Source organism: Mandrillus leucophaeus, unplaced genomic scaffold (assembly GCF_000951045.1).
Source record: "Mandrillus leucophaeus isolate KB7577 unplaced genomic scaffold, Mleu.le_1.0 Scaffold88, whole genome shotgun sequence".
In the NCBI taxonomy this organism is placed as follows: Eukaryota; Metazoa; Chordata; class Mammalia; order Primates; family Cercopithecidae; genus Mandrillus; species Mandrillus leucophaeus.
Genome location: NW_012109585.1, coordinates 2,853,902 through 2,879,020, shown reverse-complemented (window position 1 = coordinate 2,879,020; position 25,119 = coordinate 2,853,902). Strand labels below are relative to the sequence as shown.

At 47.1% G+C, this 25,119-nt stretch overlaps 1 protein-coding gene across 3 annotated transcripts in view; it reads right to left on the bottom strand.

Annotated features, from left to right (window-relative positions):
• The window catches only part of LOC105531308 (core histone macro-H2A.1), a 64,908-nt gene extending 41,684 nt beyond the window's left edge, over positions 1–23,224 (bottom strand). For 2 of the 3 annotated variants that reach the window (XM_011969197.1, XM_011969198.1), the window contains exons 1-2: positions 23,087–23,224; positions 12,697–12,901 (exon numbers count right to left, since the gene is read on the bottom strand). In XM_011969197.1, coding sequence (XP_011824587.1) covers positions 12,697–12,868 — 172 coding nt within the window. In that variant the 5' untranslated portion in view covers positions 12,869–12,901; positions 23,087–23,224. The remainder of the gene's footprint in view (positions 1–12,696; positions 12,902–23,086) is intronic. The other variant, XM_011969196.1, reaches the window with a different exon arrangement.
• Positions 23,225–25,119: the final 1,895 nt, after the last annotated feature.

The following is a 25,119-nucleotide window of genomic DNA, read 5'->3' as shown; positions in this document are numbered from 1 at the left end:
AGCCACATCCCAGAATCCACTGCCCCCATCCCACCTTTTCAGGAGGTGAGTGGCAGGGTCTGAAGCCTGCCGAGCCATCAGCTCGGAGCTCTGGGCCACAGCAAAGCTCTCCATCTGCTTGTCCCAGGGGCCTCAAAAGAACCAGAATTCCACAGAGAAAATAAAACCTATAGCAGTGATTGAAAGTAGTATTCCAAAGATGGTTCCGAGTCTGACACAAACTCATCTACTGTTGTTAAGCCCATTGCAGACTCCTCCGAAAAGTCCAGGAGCCAGGGGTCTCAGAGACAGCATTTGGTCCCGTCTTCTGCATTCGCACAAAGTCTCCCAATAAGATGGAAATGCAGCTTAATTTGGGAACCTGTAAAGTAAGCTCCACTGGCTGGAACTTTCAGCCCTATTTCAAAGTTTACATTATACATAATAACAAAAGGGAGCTATGATTCTTAGCAAACATTACCTTAATCTAACCCACCAACCCAACTCAGTGCCCGAATATCTTCCTTGTCAGGAAAGTTTTCCTCTGCCTTCCTCACCTCTAGTGCTGTTTCAGCCACCCACTCTGTGTGCAGTGGAGGGCAGCAACCATGAATGGCACTGTGGTGAGAGCCCGGGGTCTGCTGACAGATTGTCGGGGTTTGGATCCCTGCTCCTGCAATTATCTGTAAGACGTGGCCAAGTGCATCTAAACCTGTTTCCTATTCTATACAGGAGGAGTGATAGCTGAGGTTACCTCTAGGCTTATGAGATTAATGAGTTACCAAGTAAAATGGTTAGTACACTCAGTAAATTCAAGCTACTACTGTTGAGGCTACAACTGCACTATTTAAAAAAGTGCGACAAGCTTGATTACAAGGAGAAAACTGTACTTTCTTTGCCTCGATTTCCTCTATCTAGAACTGGATGATTTGGACGGGTGGATTTGTGCCAAAAGGAGGAAAACAGCAACAGAAAACCTGGTGTTTCCTCTACCAATAGTTTACTCTTTGCTGTTATGCTTAACAGTTAACATATGTTTGAAAAATGCACTTGAACTCGATTAACCTCGGTGCTGCCAGACAGACCTGCCTTGATGGAACACAGCACCAGGGCGCCCCCACAGGCATCTCTACCTTGGGAAGAGATCTGGGGCTTTTGTCTGACCCCAGCAGGGTGTGTAGAGCCAGGGGCTCAGGCAGTAGAAGTCAAGGCCCTGGGAAGGAGAAGGCGCCTGCGGAGGCCCTGAGAAACCTGTTCTACTCCAAGGCCTGGCTGGCAGCTGGGCAGGACTCTCTGCCCCACCAATCACTTGCTGTCAAGGACTCTCAATTAAGTTACAAGGAAATGGTTAATATGTATGTTTGTTTTGATAGGGAAAACCACAGCCATTTGTTCTTAATTCATCTCAGGAAGGGGTGAACAATCAGCAATGTCTGCTGAAATGAAATGATTTGAAGAGTATAATGTAAAGAGGAAACTCATTTAAGGAGCCCTGTCATGGTACCATTTCCCAGATGGACTCAAAGGGAAAGAGCAAGGAGCAGAACAGTGAGCTTCGTGGGCTGCGCTGTGTTGGGGGAGGCGGCGATGTCTGTGATCGGGCTACACATGTTCATCAAGACAGGGGAGCAGCTTTGCCCACTGGGAGCAGAATCAGGGACTTGTTCAGAGGGAGACGTTTTGTTCTATTCCCTTTTGTGCTGTTTGAATTTATGTTCTGTATATTTTCCTTTCAAAATGAAAATAATTAAAATGCTGGATAGATGAGAAGCTACAGGCACTTTTGCTACCCACTGCCCCAGCTGGCCTTTGGTACCACAGGTCACAAGCACCCTTACCCTCAGACACTCTGCCCCAGCCTGCTTAATCCTGCTTCTCCCAAAAAAAAAGGTTCTGAGCATATGAAGACTCTTTTTTCATGGCTGTTTTTAGAGCAGTGTGAGTGTGTCACAGAAAGGGAGGCCCCTGAGAGGGGACTATAGCTCCTGGGGTCTTTACCAGCCTGGCCTCTGTGCTGTCTGCCTGTGTGGATTCCCGACACTGAGGGCCACTTGTCTAAGGATTTGCCTGAGCTCCAACATGTAGGATTCCACCTCCTCTTCGCTAAGGGGACAATAAAGGACACTGGCCAAAAAGCTTTCCATCTCCAGTCCTCCTCAGCACCACTGAGTGACACAAGCTCCCCACAACTGACTGGGCACTGCCCTCTCCGAGGCCTGCTGTGGCTCCTCAGGGCAGCTCTCTGCCCAGTACGTCACTTGCTCTGCCACTGCTACGGCAGCAGTTCCAACATGCACCAGACCGCCCCTTCCCTGCAGGCCAGCACATGTCACTCCAGGGGACTTCGCCCCTCCTGTGCTCACACCCACCTCCTGTCTGCGTGCTCTAGACTTTCCACATCCCTGTCCAGGGTTGCCTGTCCTTCAAGGCCTATCTTGCAGAAACCCTGTCCTCCCTGTCCATACCAGGCCACAGGAATGTCTCTGGCAATCACCCATGACTGTTGCAGAGTCTGTCCCCTCAGGCTGTGTCTTCATCAAGCCAGCCGTGGGGACCGGGCATTTACCAGTCTTCCTGAGGTGTCCGCTAGCTGCTTCAAGGCAAAGGAAATGCAAAGTGAATGAAGTGCTCTGGGGTCCAATTCCTTTGACTGCTAAGGTTTCTGTGCTGTGTGACTTTGGAGAAGTTACTTAAACTCTGAGCCTCAATTTGCTCCTAAGAAAGAGAGGTGGATTGAAGATTCAATGAGTTACCAAATATAAAGCATTTAATCAGTGCCTAGCACACAGTAACTGTTCAACATACTGCAGATTTTTGGAACTTAACTGTTCCACCTTTACCTAGAACTCAGAGCACTTCCCCCCATGTCCATGAAACTAGTATTACAAGCCACAGTTAGAATATGACTAGAGACTGCCAGGGCCTGGGGTGGGAGTAAAAGAGCAAGAAAAACAATGCTACTCAAGTTAAGTCAAGTACCCTCATTTTCTGAATGAACAGCAGATATTGACTTTTAGCAGTCAACACTCAGATTTATAGAGGCAACATAAATATGAACCAAAGACTACCTCAGCTACCAGTTACCACAAGGAGAATCAATCAGGATATTGATGGCAAGGGAAACCAACACATCAGCCATTTCCAGAGGCCTTGGGTTTGTTTTCACGATTCCCACAGCTCTGCAGGGAATGCGCCTTCTATAAAAACCCAGAGTGTCCCCTGTAGGCAGATGGAGTGATGTCAACCCCACGAGAGGATATCTCAGCATCAGGCGCCACTATGGGCCTCTAAAGAGCCCAGCACTGGGTGCCAGGGAACACACACGTTCAGGTCACTAAATGGAAGATGCACTTGCCTAAAAAGGCAGCAGGTGGGGTGGGAAGAGGAGGAAGAAAGGGAGGGAAGCCAGGGTCAGAGCGGTAGGCTGAGAGAAGCAGCCCGGCAAATCCAAGGAGGGTTTATGTCATCTTCTTGGCAACCAGACCTGGAAGGGGTTGGTGGGAAGAGACAGAGGGAGGCTAACTATGATTAATACCCTTTGGGTTTGTCTTCTTGCTAGAGTTTATTTATAGCTCTGAGGAGTGGCTCTTTGCTTTCCGGAGATTTTACTCTGGGTTGACTTGACTAGACATAGAAGCCTTCAGGCAGGAGAAAGCAAGCAAAAACACTGTAAATATGTTCTATCGGTTGCTGATATTTTAACAGGAAGACAGTGGGAGAGAAGACATTTGCAGAATTCTTACCTACTTCCTTCTCCTTTCAGTGAGAAAGTGTTAATAGTTCTTTTAGAAGCCCGTCCTGATGGTCATCCATGGAAGACGCCTAGGATGCTGGGTCCCACTCCTGGGACACTGCTATCTCTAATCAGCTGGGTAGCTCCTGACTTCCTCTGCTTTTCAAGGTATTGCCGAGACCTCCTCCATGGCTTTTTTGGGCAGACATGAGGATCAGCCCTTGCTACATTTCTAACTCCCTCCTGTTTGCCAGCAACAGCTGACCCGCTGCGTACCTCCCCTCACACAGGTGTGGCCCACTCTGCCCCCGTGTTAATCCTAATCATGCTTCATTTAAAAATACAGGAGTCTAGTTTAATTCTCATCCTCATCAATTTCCTGGTAGCATCTGACATTACCAATACTCCCTCCCCGTGAAACTCATCATTCCTCTAACTAGTCTTCTTAGCTTTCAATAAAAAACTATTTACCATGTAGCTGCAGAGTATCTGGCCTTGTCCTGGGAGCTGTCTACAAAGGTGAGGGAGGGGTGGGGAAGGCACGTCACAGGCACCCTATAAATCTGTGGAAATCAACCATGATTCTTTTGACCCCAGCACCCAGCTTGGGACTTTGCACCTAACTCTTTCACAAATCAGTCATTCCAAATAAATTACTAAACAAGTGAACTAAGCACTGCAGTGGTCAGTGGTGATTAAGGATGGCAGTGAAGGGAGGTTCTCCAAGGCCCAGGCCTAGTTTCATGTTTTAGAACACACACCTGGGTTCCGTAGCAGGCAGCATGAACTATAAAGCTATCATCCCAGGGAACACAGCCCCAGGCTGCCCAAGGGGCATCCCAAGGAACGCAGCCCCAGGCCGGCCCAAGATCCAGGCAGGCCTCAACTCACAGTCCCATGTCAGCCTTGAGTTAGCTGAGGGGGTCTAGGGGTGTTGAGGGATTAAGGGCAGATCAAAGATCTCATATTCGCCCAAGATCTTGGCCCAAATATAAATAAGACAGCCTCTGCATACTACATGTGCCCATTATCCTTTTCATTTCCTGTATTTTTGCATTTTATTTTCTAGATTTATTTTTAAATAAAAAGGAAAAAGATCATCTTTTAAGAGACATGTAACATATGTAAGAACTAGTAACATGGATTATCTCCTGGGAAGATAATTGGATATGCAAAAGAGCCGGAAGGGCAATGCATGTCTCACTGTATATCCTTTGATAGCGAGTGAATTTTACCATTGGTGTTATTACTTATTAGAGAAAATAAGTTCAACAAAAGTAAAAAGACAAAGACCTAATGGATATGGGAAATAAGTATATAACAAGACAGATAAATAAAGCAGAAAATAAACATCCAGAAATAGCCCTAATTATATCTAGAAATTTCATGTCTGATAAAGGTGGCATCTCAGATTACCAGGAAAAAGATGAAATATTCAATTGTGTTTGGATAACTGGATAACCATGTGAAGTAAAATTAACTTGATCCCTATCTCCCACCATACAACATGGTAAATTCCAAATAAGTCAAAGTATAAATGTGAAAAACCATAAAAACATTGAGCAAAAGCATGAAGAAAAGTCTTTACAGCTTTGGAAGGAGGCAAGCTTTCCTAACAATGATTCAAAATCCAGCAGAAATAGATGCAAAGATTCCATATATTAGAATTATTTAAATAATGAATATAAAATAATCATGTGAAATATATTTAAGTAAAACTTAAAATGAAGAGAAAAAAGATGATAAAGAATGGCCAATCATTAGCCAAGCACAGTGGCATGCACCTATGGTCTCAGCTACTCAGGAGGCTGAGGTGGGAGGCTCACTTGAGCCCAGAAGACAGAGGCTGCAGTGAGCCATGTTCATGCCACTGCACTCCAGCCTGGGCAACAGAGTGAGATCCTATTTCAAAAAAAAAAAAAAAAGTCAAGTAGATTCAAAAAAGAATGAAATAGGACTTCTATAAATGAAAATATCATGACTGAAATTTAAAATTCAGTGACTCAATCTGTTTAATATAGCAGATCAGATACGGCTGGAGAAAGAGTTAGTAAAAATGAAGATAGTTCTAGAAGACAGATGAAAAGTAATTATCCAGAAAGTAGTCCAGAAAGACATGAATTAAAAACATGACTGAGATTAACAGATACAGAAGACAGAGTAAAATACTAACATAGGTTTAATTTGTGTTCCGTAAGAAGTGACTAGTATACAGAAACTGTTTGAAGAAATGATGGCTGAAAACTTTATAGATGCGACAGACATGTTCAAAAACAGAAGTGGAGGACACATCACCAAAAGACCCTCACTAAATAAAATTCTAAAGGATGTACTTCAATAAGAAGTAAACAGATCCCAAATGGAAGGTCTAGATGAAAAGAAGGCACACTTAATTTTGTTCACACCTTTTTCGTTGCCTGATTCCAGAAACAGGTTTTGTCGTGCTGTGTGCTTGTCCGTTGGCCCAAGCAAAAGCAGAGCCCTTCATATGGAACTTGTCTACCCATCTGTAGACCCTGATGGTAGAAATAACAGTTGCATTTTGCCCTTCAAAGTGATATCATGAGACAGCAGTGAGATTCCTTTGACTTTTGAAGATTTCCAGGCAACATGGCTTATCTTCGAGATAGCAATGAGATTTTCAACAAATGGTGCTAGAACAACTAGACTAGACATCCACATGCAAAAAAGCCAAGTCTAGACACAAGCTTTACATGCTTTACAAAAATTAACTCAAATTGGATCATAGACCTAAATGTAGAAGGCAAACCCATAAAAATCCTAGAAGATAACATAGGAGAAAATCTAGGTGACTTTGGGTTTGGCAGTAACTTCCTGGACACAGCACCAAGGGTACAATCTATACCATAAATAATTACTAAGCTGATCTTTATGAAAATCAAGTATTTCTACTCTGTAAAGGACATTGTTACGGGAATGAGAAGACAAGCCATAGAGTGGAAGAAAATATTTGTATGAAGAAGCAATAAGGTCTTTCCCCTCTCAGATCCAAGTATTATAGTCTGACTGCTGGCCTTGGGAGAGCAGGGGAAAATGGGCCCATTGCTTCACAAAGTAGGCTCAGATCATGTTTACACTCTCCTCAACAACTTCGTGGACTCTTTAGAAGGACCATGAAGAACCAGATAAAAACTGTTTATGAGCTCTACAGCTGGATTCACATGCCCTGGGAGAAGCATGTTATCAAGCTATGCTGCACCTTCACATCTTGGGTAAGACAGAGAAGGTGGAATTCCACCTCCTGGTGGCTTCCAGGCTCTAGCCTCAAACCCTGAGGCCTGACCCACTTGGATCGGTTAACTTGCTGGCCATATAATACCACATCATCAGGGAAATGTCAAAGACACATAGTATTGAACTGATTCTTTTTCAAATGCTCAGTGAATGTTTATCCACCATGGAATCATCTATTCCCAGGTGAGACTGAAGGAGGATTGGCAACTTAGATTATGTGATGAACACCTCCTAAAGTACTTCACAATTTGCTTTGTAAGAGTATGCACTGTGATGTTTCTGTGACTGGCCGTCAATGAAGGTCATCAATAGCATATGTTAATAAAAACAAATAATTAGACTAAAGGCTGTCCTTTACACATACACAAAAGACATTAAGTGTCAGCTGCTGTATCTGGGTAGTGGGATTATGAATGAGTTTAGTTTCTTAATTTTCAAATTACTCACATAACCAGAAAAGGGAACATGCACTTAAATATACCCTGCACACTGAGTACCCACTGGAGTTTCAATTTCAGTGTTTTTTCTCTAGTTGTAACCCCTTGACTCCTTAAAATTCTTAATCTTTCCTTTCCTGTGTGGTGTGGTGTGTGGTGTGTGTGTGTGTTTTAATTTTAGGAAAACAGGGTGAGGGAAGGGCTTTGCAGAACACAGCAAATGCTATAACATAAGACCCAGTGCAGCACGAGTGTCCAAGAAGGTACTAGCAAGCATTAGCTGGGTTCTGGCCTGAAGTGTCAGTTAGTCTAAGGGAGGTGCACTCATGCAAACAAGCAAGGATGTGGGAGCTCCTAGAACCTTGGAGCATCATAGAGCCAAGCCTGACTGTCCTCTTCTTCCTGCTCTGCTTTTAGCTGTCTGAGTCCGGGACACATTTGAGTGTCCCGGATAGGAAGGTGGTAAAGAGGTTTGGGACTTATTTTCAAGGTAAGTGACAGAGCCAACTGCAGGCTCTGCCTACCTCAATCTTCCAAGCTTGTAGGATTGCTTCCCACATCAGAAATACCAAGTGAGATGGATGTTAGCTGAAATGAGTATCAGTGTAACAGGATGTGCTGCTGACAGGAACAGGCTCTCTCTACCCACCTCTAGGAGATGGAGGCAGGGATGGGTTGTGGCCCTATGACTACCACCAAGGGGATATGCAACATCTGATCTGAGTTAGAGACTGGAAGTCAAACAAGCTGAAACTTGGGATGAGGACCATCACTTTGTTAGCCAAAACCAGATGGCAAAGTGTATTTCTAACAACATCCCTTTTCCTTGGGGTTTTATTTCATGATGTAGTCAAGTCCAACGGCTGGGCCTCACCCAGTCTGTAAAATGGCTAAAGATCACTCATGTGACCCTGCTTCTTCCCCAGGTCAGGAGCTGGCTCCATAAACTGCACAAGGATTGGCCAAGTACCCACAGGTAGCTTCAAATTGGGGCATCTGCTATCGGAGGATGCTGGGTGCCTGCTGGAGGAGTGTGAAGGCTCTGGTCATTGACAAAAGACAGAAAAAGGAACAAGATTACTGGAGACTCCCTTCCTCTCTCATACTTTAACCCTAAAGTTAATAGTTAACATCTGGGCACTTACAATGTCCAGGCATGAAATAAGGACATCACATGCATGCTCTCACATCAGCCTCATAAGAACCTGATGAGACAGCTACTGTGATCCTCATTTTACAGAGTATAAAACCATAGCATGGAGATGTGAGTGACTTGCCTAAGCCACAAGTAAGAAGTGGCAACTCTGGCACCAATGCCCAGACTCTAAACCACACAGCTGTAGAACACAGTGGACCCCAAGTAGTCCCCAGAGCTGGTCACCAAGGAGATGCTAGTTCCCTGCTTCAGAAGCACCTAGTCCTAGGTTGGCACTGCAGCTCAGCAGTCCTCTTAGTAATCCCTGGGCATCCAGACCCCTCCCATCTCTCCCACAGGGGCCTTTGGAAGGCAGGGGGCCTGGCCCAGCTACTTCAAATGGGCCTCCATGTGGCACACCCCATCACCATGCCTGCAATTGTTGATGCCACCTGTAAGAGTCTAGGCCATGCAGAGAAGAAAACAATCCCTTCTTAGGGACTTCAGTGACACCTAAACAAGCAGGACAGCTCTGGTAACTGGTTAATAAACATTCTCCAGAAAGCATTTCCTGACACCCACTTGCGGTCCTGTTTCCCCCTTTGCAGCATGGGTTGTCCTGCATCACCATAGCCTTTCTCTTGTCTATACCTGTTTCTGGGCAGGAAGCCCTTTGGGGATGGGGATGGGTTGGTCTGTAGCTGTGTAAGGGACATTACAGCTCTCAGCAAGGAGAGCTTGAGTGAGTGGGACTTCCCTCAGATGTCTGCCTAGTGTTGGAACACCACATCGGGGTCACATCCTTGACCAGACTCTAAGCTGCATGAAGGCTGGTACTCCAGTTTCTCCCTCTCTCTGTAGCTTCCCCATGTTCTGGAAGGAGCTGGCCTGCACCCAGCAGGCACATCAAGATAGATAAGTGGTTGGCAGAGCCCCTCTCCCAGTTCTTGCGGGGCTGGCTGGCACCTCTCCAGGGCTCAGCTGATTTCTCCTCCTCAGAGAAGCCTTCCCCGGCCAGCTCATCTCCAAGCTCCCAAGCAGCCTGGTCCCTCATTTGGCCTACTTTCACTCCTTGCAACACTTTCAGTCTCTAAACTGTCTAGGTTGGCTGGCTGTCTCTTTTTCAGACAAGAGTGTGAGCTCCACGAAGCAGAGGCCACTCTGCCCTGATCACTCCTGCACTCTCACACAGAGCCTAGCACGATGCCTGGCAGACAACATGTGGAGTGAATGAGAAAAAGGCCTTTAGGGAAACAAAAGTGAAGAGGAGAACAGAAAGAGGGCCTGGACACACTTCCTTCTCACTCAAGGGCCAAAAAACAAAGTTCTAAGTGGGTGGATACCCAGAAGGTCTAACATCCATGTGCTCCCACATCCCCACCCAATAGGCTAAGGGCTGGCCACCTTCTGAGGACAGTCAGTGTGGGTGTGTGGCACTGTTCTGAGGGGTAGAACAGAGCAGCATCCTCAGTAGACATGGCCCCAGAGTCTGGCTCCTCTCTCATCACAAAACAGGACATAAGTGACCACAGCAGTGACTGGGCACAGCTCTGACTGCTCAGGACATCCTCCTGAGGTCAGCTGGGCCTGGCTCCATGTTGGGGGCAGGTATGATCATGCCAATGACTCTGCCACATGCAGGCAGAGGAAATGCCTCAGATTCAGCCAACTGGAATCTGAGGAAGGTCTTCATAAAATTTAAAAATACATATTATTATTTAATATACAAGAGCTGATGTGGCTGATGCCACAGTAAGGATCTGCTCTGAGCTACTTTTCCAGTGATAGTGATGGGCTGTCCTGGCCAGTCCCATGCCCTGCTGTGACCTCTCCTATACACCCACAATAGCTGGGGATAGGGAGGATGGATGTGTGAGACACTGAGTCAAGGTCTCTAGCCCCCATGAGAATGGACCGCTGACATCCACCTCAGGAGCACTGGGCTCAGATTCAGAACCAGCTATGCCCAGACCAGGAAAACAGATTTCTGTGCAGCACAGGTAGTAGTTGCCTGAGATATGACAAAGCAATGATACTCCCTTCTCATGCCCTTCAAAAAAGAAGAGAAAGCTAGATGGAAGAAACGACACTGAGGTTGTACTTGACCTAATGATAGTCTCTGTTAACATCCCAGGAATGGGCATCATGGCATTTGGGAGCCAGGGGCTGCCTGGGTTTGTATAGCACATTAGCTTTCCCATTATGCGCACAGCCCCTTTGGCCTTCACAACAGCCTGGAGTTGGAGTAGGGACAGTTGACTCCATTTGAGTTGTAAGGAAATTGGGGTCCAGAAAGGTTAGGTAACTCCCTCTAGGTCACACAGCATGTACACTAACTAGGCAAGAACTAAAATGTCTTCTGTTTCCTATCTAGCAACTTCTCCCGGTCTCCCTGGCTGACTGCCAAACATATATATAGCTTTCCTGGGTGTGTCACCTAAGTTCTGGGCTTGTTTCCTCATCTACACAGAAGAATCGTGCTTAGTTCACATTACCAGGCCTGCCACCTATAAGAGTCCTTGCTAAGCAGAAAGTCAAAAGTCCCAAAATATGTACAAATACTTAAATCTAACACTATTACTTTTCATGGCCAGATGCTTTCAACAGAACACAAAAACTTTACCTTCCTGATGACTGTGTTTGCTATGGGGAAACCCTTGGCCTTGTCTTACTGAGAGAGCAGGGAGTGCAGGAAGCAACCCAGCTCTTCCGCTGCCTGGCTGTATCACTTTGGGAGAGGTACCCCATCTTGCAGAGTTGCCCCTTTCTGGCTGTAGCAGAGGTGGCTGCAAGAATCAGAGTACTCTTTCCTGGCACCTACGGACCCACCTGATCGTGTCTCAGGCAATACATAGTAAAAGCACTACGACAGGACAGCAGGATTGGGGTCCCTTCTCAACCCCTTGCAGGCCATATACAACCCCAGACAAATCCTTTATGCTTTGAGGCCTGGCTTTCTCATCACTAAAAATGGGGGTAGTCTCCCTCCCTTCCCAGCTGGCTTTGCACAATTGCTATGAAGCCACAAATAAGACTGTATCTGTGAACAGGACAAAGGACCCCTTGGAGAGAAGGCTGAGCCCCAGACTGGGGCAAGGGAAGTCCAGGGTAAGGTTGGAATATCTTATTGTGTTAGAAGGGCAAGAAAATGTACAGAAATTGATGGAGACATGGCAAAAGGATATCAGAACCAGGCTGAAGATCAAATTTGAGGTAATGTGAGCATTAAAGTAAGGAAATGAATATAACTTACTAAATTTTAAAAAATCTGTAAACCAACATTGATACTTCAAAAAAAAGAGGAAGGGCACAGGGAAAGGTTTTATTACAAAAGAATGCCAACTAAGAAATGCAGAAATAAAAGAAACTTTTAAAATCACTATTTTATAACCACCAAGAAATGAAAAAACAACCCACTGTTTTATAACCACCACTGTAATAAAAAATTCAGGTAAAATCATCAAGGGTTGCTGAAGCCACTGGGTGAAATACCGTGGTACAGGATGTGCAGAAATCCAACAGATACCACCTTAACTGAATAAGCAAGCAGAACATCTCCAGTGACGGGACAAACCAAGTCAGGTGCCTCCCAACGTGATGCACAGAGAAGGATGCAGCATCTCTGATGCCATTCTCCTAAGAAAATGCTCATCCTGAATCTAATCCTAAAACCAACCCAGATTGGAGGACATTCTGCCAAACAACTAGCCTGGACTCTTCAAAAGTATCAATGTCATGAAAGATTTTTTAAAAGCTGGCGAACTGTTCAAAATTAAATAAGACTAACAAACTGGCAGTCAAATGCAATATATAATTCTGAAATGGATCCTGGACCAGGAAAGAAAACCAAACAAAATTATAAAGTACATTATTGGGACAACTGAGGAAATTTCAAAATGGACTACGTAACAGCCAAAAATAAATACAGAAATATCCACATATATGCTTGCATGCACACACACAGTGAGGGGAGGTAAGGCAGATGAGGCAAGACGTTAACAACTAGATCTAGGTGAAAATGTTTCTTGTACTCTTCTTGTAACTTTTCTGTAGGTTTGAGCTGTTTCAAAATAAAAGAAATAAACGTGGTATTTTGAGAACTATGAGAACTTCTGTATCTGAGCCAGTGGTGTCTGGGTTGACTGAGGTACACTCACCTGTCAGGTATTCCAGGACGGCGGCCATGTACACGGGTGCCCCCACTCCAATCCTGTACTTGGGGTGGCCTTTCTTGATGTACCGCAGCATCCGCCCCACAGGAAAGATGACTCCTGCTTTGGCAGACCGGGAAGTCTTGGTGGACTTCTTCTTCCCACCGCGGCTCGACATGGCGGTGGCCCTGGAGGCGGATCAGTGAGCACACTGTGAAGGCAAGAGGCACACCGGTCAGGGTGGCTGGGGACAGCACATGTCCCCTTTCCAGGTACACTCCGGTCCCCTGGAAGGCACTGGGCCTGCATGCAGATGCCACTGTCTGTAGCTGCGGAGCCCTCTGAGTCCAGGTGATGCACTCTGCTGGAGCAGTTTGATCCCTGAAAAGAAAGGCTTGGCTTTGCACAATTTATACCATGACATCGATTTTACTGGCCACTTCCATTTAAATGTTACACTGACAATGACTGCTCTTAAGTGCCTTGCCATTATGCCACATGATGAAAATGAAAATGGGATTTCTTGGCCACATTCTATACACTTGTTTAATAATTGCATTTTCATACACTTGAGACTGGGGCTGATAAATTTACTGAAGGCTTCATAAAAGAAAAAATAGCTATGACACCTTTCCCTAAAAAGATGATGTAAAGGCAGATACCTAGATTCTCTGATGAAAGCAGTGTCTCTATCTTATGATTCTTTATCTGTAAGAGGCAAGAACAGCTTACAGGAGTCAGTACAGTGTATAGCCAGGTTGCAGTAAGAGGCCCTCTGAGCACTTCCAGTCCACCGGATGGGCCAATCTTTACAGAAGAGAGAGAGGTGTTTTTCCTTCCTTGTTCCCAATCCCCATCCAGTCACCCAGTCCAAAGGAAAAGCCTCCTCTACACCTCTTGGGGGGTTCTTTCTCTCCACCTCCAGTGATGGGATCCTGGTCATCACTATTTTAATCAAGTGGTCACAAACGTCTCCTGAGAAGGTCTCCCTACCAGAGCCCCCTCTCTAATCCACCCTCTACCCCATGGGTGGGGCAATCTGGGTACACACATATCTGAACATGCCCCGGCCATGGCCTGAAAGCTTTCTGTGGCTGCGACAATTCTCAAGATAGAACCATGACTCTTGGCCTGCCATGTAATGCCCTAGAAATCTAGGCCTGGCACACCTGTTCAGCTTTGCCTTGGGCCACTTGTGGTCTAAACTAGGACACAGGGAGCCACACAGGTTTCCCCCCAAATACCCTTCCACTTCTTTTCTCCCTGCCTAGGTAGTGGCTGTTCCCTTTGCCTGGGATCTCCATTATCTCTTACACTTGCCTCTGTCTTCTGCCAGCCCACAAATGTTGGGATCTGGCTGTTTCATCCTCAGGGCCCCATGTGTTGCACGTCACAGCATTGATGTACATGTGCCCATTCTACCATCAGACTGCAGGCGGGTGGAGGGGTGCCCCTAACTGTATTCCTGCTGCAGCACTACCCAAGGTCTTGAATGTTTACTCAGAGCATCCTGTTCATTTACGCATTCACTTCAGGGACGATGCTAGGCAGATGTGGTCCCTGTGGAACTGGTGACGGAAAAGTCAATAAATAACCCCCTGGTAATTTAAAAGATTAATGTGACGTATGCTTCAAAGGGAGAGTGCAGGGTGCTGGGAGAGTGGATATGAGGGGCCTTGGCCTGTTCTGGGGCCCCCTAAAGTCTTTCCTATGAACATGTTTGCTCACTGAACCAATTGGGCAGGTCTCCCATGTGCTGATAAACTGAGGTCAGGCTCCATGGTGTTTGGGGCCTTCCAGCACCAGCAGTCAATGCAGTGACCACTGGAGGCCACAGGGACAGGAGTTCCTGTCACTCTGATGCTCAACCTATACTAGGGACATTGTCAGGACATGCCATGGTCCACACTTAACACCTCTCTGACCCCAGGTGCATCTCAAATCATCTGCCTAACAGAGATGGCTGTGAGGGCAGCAGACAGAATTCTGGGCACTCTGGGGCTACTGTGTAGACAGGCCCAAGAGAGGTAAGATGGCAGAGGCCCTGGCTCTGGAGTGATGTTAGAAGAGTAAAGGCCTCTGACATGAGCGCCCTGTCAAGGGGTACCCAGTCTTAACTGCTCACTGAGGGCTAGAGAGACCCAGGAGGGTCTGGGTTTTTCTGAAACAATTAGTTAGATCCCCTCCTTGCTGCGATGAACTCCATTTTAAAACATTCCCTGCAAAAACGTGCCTGTGCTCACTCTGAACAGGAAACGATATGTGTATATGTGTGTGTGACTGTGTTTTCAGGCAAGGCTGTCACTGGGTTTCCTAGCAGTCTTTTGCTTTACTGCAAATGTGTTTCACAGACCAACAACCCGATGCCTTTGGACTAAGAGCTTTTAAATCGGAATGTCTCCCCTCTTTCAGGAGGGGAGGCCTGTGGTCAGTGATGATTAACAGCAGCTCAGCCCCTTTCCTACTAGAGCACAGACTTCAGCTTTGTTTCTCAGCTAACCTGCTGGGCAAGTCTGGGGCTGCCTATGTGGGAACTGGACGGTGTTCTCCTCCAGAGAGGAGCCGTTAGCACTCAGAGACCTGGCAGGTCCTAGACACACTGACTCCTTAAAAGTGGTGCTCTTTGTCTTTCTCTCCTCTGACTCTAGCGGAGTCTTTACATCAACATGCCAGCGTCTCTCAGGTCTCTATGCCAGTGCGACACCTGGCTGCTGAGCCTCAGAGCTCTGTTCTGACTGCTGATGGCAAGGGCCTACTTACAAGTCCCACGGGTGCCTTGAACTCTTCTGGGTCTCTCAGCCTCATCAGTGTCACTGTCATGCACCAAGCTAGCCAAACAGCAGTCAACCTGGCCCCGACTTCTCGGCCCACCCCACAGCACCCAAGCATTAGCCAAGCTCTGCTGAACCGCCTGCAGAACGTCTCAGGCCTCTTCTCATCACCCTCCCTGCGCTGGTTCAGCCTCTTTACTTCTGACCTATTCTCACTGCACCAGTCTTAATCCGTGGACACCAGAAGCAGCTCTGCCTACTCTGATGATTCCCCATCAGCCTGAGCTTCTGAGCTAGTCACAAACAGCATCCTTCAGCTACTTTTGGTGGCACTGCTTCCTGTCACCCCTGCCCTGGTTCACATGGCCACCCCTGACTTCTTGAGCCTGTCACACTGTGTTAAGGATGTCTCTGAACATGCAGTTCTCCTGTCTGGAATGCCCTTTGTCCTCTTGTCAACTTGCTGAACTGACACTCACAGCCTCCCTCTGCCATGGAGGCTTTGTGGACATGACCACAGCCTGGAATTGCTCACTGTTCCATGTTCCCATAGTATATATATCCCAGCACATGCCTCTCCAACTTGACTGAACTGCAAGCCACTTGATGTGAGGCACTGTAGTCAACTCATCCCAAGAAGGGTCTGAAATATCACAGCTCCTCCAGTGCCACCCTGCTGGCAGAAGAACATCTTCACTTCTCATTCTGAATCAGGCTCCTGTCCAATAAAGCAGCCTCAAGTCTGTCTGCCCAACAACAGGGTTGTCTTGCAGAGATTCTGTACTTTACCCCTCCCCATATTCTTTCTGCACTTCTAACTATAGTTCCCCAAGCTGCAGCCACAGCTATGAAAGAATTCTGACTAAGCCATGAAGCCTTATGACATCCAGCAACGTGTGGTGGTTTCAAAACACCCTTTTGAAAATCAACTCACAGTTGTGCAGTCTCCAGGTAAACCCATGAATGTGCCAGGTCCATCCTGCTCTTCAGAGGTTTATGCAGGTGTGGGCAGCTCCAGTCAGGCACCCATGACGGGGAGAGTGACTGTGAGGCTAACGGCAATTGAGCATTATGATTAATAACTAGAAGTCCAAAGCCAGACTGACCTGATTATAACCATGGCTCTGCCACTTACTGGCTGTGCATTTTTGAGCAAGTGATTTAACCCCTCTGAACCTATTTTCTTATCTTTCAAGTGGAGATGATGCTAGTAAGGGCCTCAAAGGGTTGGTGGCAGAAGTGAATCAAAGAATCCATGTAAGGGCCTGACACTCACTCACTGGGCAAGTTCTCAGTAGTTAACAAAAACAACAATGTGTATAAGATGAAAAAAGGCCATATTCTTGCAGAACAGATCTTGGACATTTCACTGAAGATACTGCTAGCTTCTGTAACAGTAAGTCTCTACAACTTATTTCTCACTCCTGAAAAATCCAAAATGGGTTTTCATGATTGGCTGGTGTTTCTTCTCCACCTAGCGATTCATGGATCCAGATGCCTCCCATCTTGTGACTCTCCTATCTTCAATGAGTGATTCCCAGGGTTGCCATGGAAAGAAAAAGACCATGGATCATAACCTATGAGGGTTTTAAGGGGCCAGGCCTGAGAGTGGGGCACATCACTTCTGACTATGATCCATCAACTAGAACTTAGTCATGTGCCCACAACTAATTGCAAGAGAGGTTGGGAAATGTACTCTGGCTATTTACTCAGGAGAAAGGAGGAAACAGCCAGTCTCTGTCACATGACAAACCAATCTGAATGCTGACGCTAACCCCTGAATGAGTTACCAGCCAAAACCTATTGGGCCCTGTTTGACCCATGTTCTGCATCCAGCCTTGTTTGAGAAACAGACAGCCCTACATCATAGACAAAGCAGCTTCCTAAGGACTCAGCGTCTCTGCAGGGCAGTGAAGCTGGTCATGGGAGAACAGTTATACTATCCGGTCAAACTGACAAAGATGTGTTCTTCCGTCCTTCAGTAAACCAGGAGCCTTCACTCATGGTTCTGCATGCTTTGAAGACAATGATAGGTCCTCAGGCAACTGTGTCTGTTCATCATTGCATGTTAGCTTGATTGCCCTTTGGGCTGTTATCAGCCTAGAAAATGAAGGTTCTGTGATTGATCCTGAAGGGATCTCTGTGGTCTTTATCTCTGCAACTCCTCCAATTATATATCAATCACAATAAACATTAACCTTGTTCATAAAACCTCAAAGCCTACCCAAAGACAAACTTTTGTAGAGGAGCTATACGGAGAGATGAGTCAGGCTAGAGTGAGAAGCAAGAGAATCTGACCGCAGGCCCCTCAGCAATCGAGATGCGACTGGAGCAACACAGTCTGTTCTTGGCACACAGGACTAATTAGAAGGCTGGCTATGTAGACCACATGAATAAGGTGGACATGAGAACAAGCTGTGCACCACTAGGAGGGGCAGTAGGGGCAAGGAACCAAAGTGCCATGGAGGCCCTGCCACACCCTCCTATCCCTCCCCAGCAGGCATCCTAACAGGCTGCTCCCTGTACTGCAGACCACCTCCACTCCCACTGGCACCTTCAGCACACCCAGGACGCTCAGTCTGGACTCTCTACCCCTCTGTCTGGAGTAATCCTGCCTAGTGGTCCCAATGCCTTCTCTGGCAATGATCCATCAACGTGCTCCCTCTTCTGCATTCCTGCCAGGGCCATGCCTTCTGTCAGTCACAGTCTAGTTTGGGGAAGTTGCATGTCCAGACTCCAATCTTGTGCACAGGCCCTGTTGACCTCCAACACATCTCTCTATTTGCAACAACCAGAGAACCACCAGGATAAATCTCTCCCTCCCAGTACCCTCAATGGATGTGTCAGCTGCAGACCCAGGGCCCAGCTAAAAGTGCCTTACAATCTCCCTCAGCCTGCCCCTATTCTTTAATATACTCAATTATTTTTCTTAATCTTATGTACAGTACTCTGCAAATGCAGTTTCCAACCCTTCCTTCCATCATGATTGCCAGTCACTCTAGATCCCACTTACACATAAATTCTGAAACCAGCTATCCCATTCTTAGCACTCAGTACATGGTATCATCATTGCCTGTTTACCTGTCTGTCTTGATGAAATGAACCAATTTGCTCTACTCACTACTGTATCTCCAAGCACCCACCACCCTCCCTGGCACCTGGTAAACACTCGAATGCCGGCTACGAGGTAGCTGATTAGTTGGCACTGACAGTGGATGGGGAGAAAGGAGAGGGCAGCATTTCCAAAGGCCACAGGACACGGAGCTATGGCCGGTGGGACACCAATCAGAGACCTTCTCTTGGACCATTCATGTACATACACCTGGCAAAATCCCCATAGGAGCCCAGACACTCAAAATTCAGGGAGCTTGTAGAGCTACCTTGGGGATTCTCAGGAAAGGAACACTCCAACTGCCCTGATAGCTGGGCATAAGCCACACAGACGCCTTATGACTCTGTGACAGTTCTATGGTTCCAGTGACCTCTCCTCCTGCTTCTGGCTCAGTACCATAGACTGCAGGAAAATACCTTCCTCACATCTGTAAGAGATTGACTCCTGTTAAAGCTACAGCACAGAAACCCCTTAAACAATCAGGACACTCATGAAGCCACTGGAATAGTCAATCATGAAGTCTTTTATTATCTAAGCAATGAATACATGCCTATTGATCCCATGTAATATTGATTAGAACTGCTGGGGAGTTGCTAGTCAAAGAGCCCTATCTCCAGCCCCTGAGGATAGAGGAGTCTGAGCTATCAGTACTTAAATAACTGCTGATGAGGAATAACCATCCCATCCATTCTGGCAGCTGGATAAATGCCCACATATCCGCATGCATTTGTCACCTTCCCATCAACTCCAATCACAAAGGCAAACCTGAGACACTTAATTCTGAAGGACAGGACACTAATCCTGTTTACGGCATTCTCTTCCCTCTTCTATCACACCAAATGATTCACAGTGTCACCTGCTGTCATGTCCCCAGAGGCATGTGGATATACTAGACAACCATTGCTCACAGAGCTGGGGTTCACAAGCTGCACTCTGATTGGCTTGGATCAGGGACCTGTTCTTGTATGCCAGCCAATCAGGAAAAATATCTCTCTCCATTCATAAAACACCATATCAAAAAGTGAGCCAGATGATTAAAGAACCTACAGTCCACTCTCAGTGAACTATGGGATTGCAAACAGAAGGGACAGACCAACCGAGATGGTAAATAAATCGTAAACCATGCATTTTGTTCCAGCAGATGTGTCTTACTCCTGTTATGTTTTCAGTGGCAGGAAGAAACAAAACACAAACACAAGTGTCATTCACCACAAGCAAGAAAGAGTTTTGGGGAAGCTAGTCGGGGGCTGAAATTTCACCACTGCAAAACCATTCTGTGATCTGCTTCCCCAGATGCACTGAAGGAACTGTGCAGCTTGTTACATTTTAACAGCAAGTTATCGCCTGCCTGCTTTACAAAAAAACTTTCCTACATACTCCTCTCTCTTTTAAAGGTTGTGCCAAACTCTAAGATAACCAGTCTAATGGAAGGTCATTTAGAAAAAAGTTAAAGTGTGGGCTTCAGAGAACAGGACTCTGATGAGGCTTAGTACGTAGAACCCACTCATTATTTTTTGAGTAGACGTGTTCCCAATAAGAATAAAAAGAACACCTGATCCTGTCTCTCTCCTGCTCAGAACCTTTCAGTTGCTTTTAGGATAAAGTGTGGGTCTGACCAGAATCCTTTGTGATTTGTCCTGTTTGTTCCTCCCTGAAGCCTCACCTGACTACGCACCAGGACTCAGCCATCCCAAGCCTCTGGCAGTTCCCCACATAACCTCTGTTCTTTTCTTCTAAGATGCACACATGTGGTTCCCTAGGCCTCAAACACCTGTCCCCATCTGCCCTCCTTTGCCCAATCAACTTGACCTTTCCATGCCAGATAAGGGCTCACTCCTGGCTAGGTTACTGCCCCTGCCGGGGGCTACTTGGGGCCTTCTGCACTGACTTTACAACAGCTACTTGCCTGCCTTCTCCCAATGTCAGCTCCCCCAGGGTAGGGGCTAGGCATTTCTTAATCACAGCTGTGTCCCCGGTGCCTGAACAGGAGCTGATTCTCAGGAAATCTTTATGGAAAGACTCTGAGACACTGACCTGACAGGTTTGGTCCAAGCAAACAAGCTATACAACTCTTTGGAATGAAGAGTTGACTCACTCAGGCTCACTTGTAAGTGCTGAGGCAGGGCCCAACATAACTCTAAACCTACAGAATGTGGGAAGGACACACAGATGTGGGCCCCACTCACTCCTGCCCCTTCCCAGCCCATGTTCTAGGAGTGGGGCTCTGAAAAGCCTGTCACAAATCCTTGGGGACACTCGAATAAGAACCAGAGGCTGTTGCAATTCTGATGAACACCACATATAGAGTCTTGGGTTCTTCAGCTGGAGGTTTTCAGTTTATGCTTTTATTTAAATAAATCTCCTTTAGGTGACTTGGGGCCGCATTAGCTCTGAAGGCAGGTCCCAGAACACATGCACTCTGAGGTTCTCAATGGGAAAGGAATGCGAGACGCTCCTCAAGTTCTCCTCTCTCAGGGACCAGAAGAAACAGCAGATGGAGATGTGCCACTCCCTGACACTGGCCCATTTGGTAAAAACTAAACCAGTGGCATGGTTGTATATTAGAATGTCACATGTGAAGTTCCAGAAAATCCTCAAAGTTTAATAAAATGTGAGTTAAATTGTGCCTCCTTCTAAAGGCCTGCCTCAAACAATTTTCATTGACACAACCCTCTTAAGGCCTCATCTAGGGATCAGCATTGACAACGGTAACAGATCAAAACCAAAGAACAGACTGGAAAGATTTATTTCTCCTTGTAAAACTAGAAGGGGGAAGAATTTGAAGGCTTTCAAGAGTTTTGTTGTTGTGTTTAAGAAAAAATAAGTTTAAAAACATACTCATCCTCATCGGAGAGTCTCTTGTGCAAGACTGAGATGCTGCTGCCCAACTCTAGTTAAATGTGTACAAGGGATATTAATTTCAGTTGCAGGCGTGAGGTGTCCATTTCAGAGTTAACACCTCTGACAGCAGGCTAGTAGCCTAAAGGTGGCCTGCAGTAGGTGAATTCCACCTAATTTACAACTCGGAGTCTCCCATTCAAACCTAAGACTGTTAAAAAATGCCGACTCTCCGGAGCAGGGAGCTTTGGAACAAAGCACTTCCCTCACCCCCCACTTAAACGGTAAAACCTCAAACCACAAAGGTGGAAGAAAAGAGGGAAGTGCCCCCTCTAATTGTCTATTCTTATGTGCTGTTTACTGGGTCATTAAAATCTTACAAGGCCTTTATAGTCACTGTAATTGTTGAATTCAAGGTTTGTATCAGTTGTTTGTACAGAAGTCTCTCACTTTGAAACTCAGAAACATTTCCCCTAACATCTTGTCTAAAAGAACCTTTCAAGCAATGTACTGACCAGCTGCTTGAGTGATCTGTGGCCCCTGCAGGAGTGGGGGTGGGGAGCGCCATGTCGCACACCTGTTGTCAGGTGACACTGCCAGCAGCATCCTGCGCACTCACCTCCCCACTCCACCCCACCCCCAGCGAGGCTCTTTCCTGCTGGCCTTCTCCACCCGGGGAAGCCCACAGCCTTCCGGAGTTACCTTTAAAAAAAAAAAAAAAGCAAACCCTTCCTACCACAAAGCAAACAAAAGGTTGATACCAAGAGAATCGGGAGCAGCGGGGGTTCCCGTGGCCCCTCTCCAGCCCACCCTTGGACCACTCCCCGACCCGGTTCCCAGCTCCAGCCCGGCTTCAGTCCCGCGAGTAGCCCCCGCCCTCCCCTCCCTGCAGATAGCGAGCCAGACGCCTACACCTCGGTCCCCCGGGGCTCGGGTCCGACTTATTGTGCCGGGGCCGGCAACTCGCGGGCCGGCGGGGGCCTCACCAAGTACAACTCCGCTCACAGCAGCTCCCGGGCGCCCAGGCCCAGGCTGCCCAGCCAGCGCCGCGGGGCCTCCTGCGGCCTCAGGCCTGGCCGGTGAGCCCGCCCCAGGAAGGGTCACCAGGGGAGGCGCCAGCACTGCCTTTTTCCCACAAAAGCGCACAGGAGCGGGCAGGGGATGCATTTCGAAGAGAAGTTGGTTTCCGGGTTTGTTTCTTGAACAAAACCAAAGGGAATCCCGCGCGGCCCGACAGGGCCTGGGAGCTGTCTCTTATACACATCTAGATGTGTATAAGAGACAGCTGCCAGCTGACGCCGGCCGCTCTGCGCCCAGGGACCAGCCCGCGCCCCGGACGCGAGGTCCGACCCGTGACCCCGGCGTCGCCCAGAACCCAGTCCTTGGGAAGGGCCAGGACCGCCGGAGAGGCGCTTCTCCAGGGCGCGTCCCAGCCTCTGCATCTCGAGTGAGCGCCTACTGTGTGCCTGGCTCTGAGCACGGGACTGTCGTCGCCACGGCATCCTTAGGAACCTTCTCACTAACCCAGTGGGAAGGCACAATGGCTGTTACCAGCGATCGCTCTTCCCTCCCTAGCCAATGCCAACTCCCCCACCCCCCGCCTCAGAGGCCTCGCTGTCTTTAGATACAGGCCACCCCCAAGCCCTTGTCTGCCCCAAGGTCAATTACTGCGCACCCAGCTCCCCTGGGGGTCCTTCAGCTAATCCCCTCACCCCAAGGCTGGATCCTGCCTTGCACGTGGAAGCGGTTAGCTACTTGGCTTCAGCAAAAGTTCACTTTCGGACCCAAGTTGGGAATTACTAATATAAACAGTGATTCCTTATCATCACACGCGTTTTTTAAAAACTGCGGACAGGCCGAAAGAGGAGGGCCCGCCACAAAGCCCTCCACGTCTTCCTAAATTGGTTTATCGCCTGAAGGCATTGGTGCCCCATCCCGGGTACTTAAATGGGGGCCTTCCCTCTACTCCCCTCCCTCCAAAGTGTGGAGCGGGAAGCCACTTCTCCATCCAGCTGTGAACTAAATTTGGATAATAATACACATCCCTCAGGGTTGATGTGAAGTTTAAAGTGCCGCCACTGGGGATTATGCAGGTAATTAGAGACCCCACCCCCAACCCCAGTCCTCAGGCTGCGCGGGAATCGCAGCGGCAGTAACCTGCACCTCACCGGAATGCTTTACTCGTTACTGTAAGAGTTTGCAAAACAATGTCCAATACCTGCCATTCATGCATTCGTTAATTCAATTAAGTACTGAGAACGTATTTTGTGTCATGCAGCAATTTGGGTGCTGGATATGAAACAGCCAAGAGAACAGGCAGAAGTCTCTGCCCTCCTGGGGTTTGCATTCTAGTGGGGGAAGGAAAGACAAACGGGAGAATGTGTCAGAGGGTCTCCATGCGGTGGAGCAAAATAAGGCGGAGAAGGGGAATAGGAAGTGTGAGATAAGAGTGAGGCTCAAATATAAGAGAAGGCCTCTCTGAGAATGTAACATTTAAAGCAAAGGCCTGAAGAAATTGAGGGAGCAAGCCATGTGGATGTCTGGGGAAGAACTGCCCCAAGCATGAGGAATAGCAAGTGCAAAGGCTAGGAGCGTGTCCGAAATAGTCGAGACACAGCGAGTGTGAGGTTGGAGTAGAATGGGTGAAGGGGAAAGTAACAGGAGATGAAGCTGGAAAAATGATGCTTATGATGCTTCTGGTCCCAGAACAAAGCGTTATGGATGTATGAGGATTTCCCAAGGAAGGGGTGTCAGGAAAGGTGCAGACACCCTCCCGCACACCACACCTTGTTGTTCCATCCTTCTCTGTGTCTTTGGGCAAGGATTCTCCGTTCTGCGGGGACCACCAGGTGAAATTAAAGTCTACAGTCCTCCAAGAGCTGATCTGGGGCCGGCCCCACCTCCATGCCCCTCCACAGCGTGCCTTTCTCATAGAACACTCTAGGACCTTTGTCCTCTGGAGCTGTTCAGTGCAGCAGCTCTGACCTCATCCTTCTCCAGAAACCTCCACCTTCTCTCCCTTCTCTCTTCCTGCGCTTTGTGTGTCCTGTTCTTCCACTTCAGTGACCTATCTCCTCCCCTAATCTGGCTCAGAGAGGTGTACCAACTGCTGCTGCTGCTATTACTTCTTCTTCTTTTAAAGGTTATTTTTTCCAATTAGAAAATAAAGCTATGCTCACTCTGAAAACATGAAAAAATAAAAATGCTCAAAAAATAAAACTCACTCTACGTTCATTGCTAGGAGAGAACAGGCTGCTCCCATTGCAGCCTTTTTATCTATATCCACTTAATATTAAACATACAGAGTTTCTACTCCATTTAGTGATTGCACCTGCATTTTAAACTTAATGGTTCATTTTACTGGGTAGTTATTCTACAATAACATTACTGGAACTGTTTGGGTTTCCCACGACCCTCTTAAAAATTTTTGAGAACCCTGAAGAGCTTTTGTCTTATAGGTTACATCTATCAATATTTGCTTTATTAGAAATAAAAACTGAGAAAAAGTAAATGTTTATTAATTTATTTTTTAAATGTTAGCATGAAAAGAAGTTATATTACATAAATAATGTATTTTAGGAAAATAATTATATTTTTCAAACAAAAATAATTAGTGGGAAGAGTGACATTGTTTTACAGAGTTGCATGGTTCTTGAACGTCTGGTGTAATAGGAGGCTGGCTTCATGCCTCCTCCTACATTCAGTGGG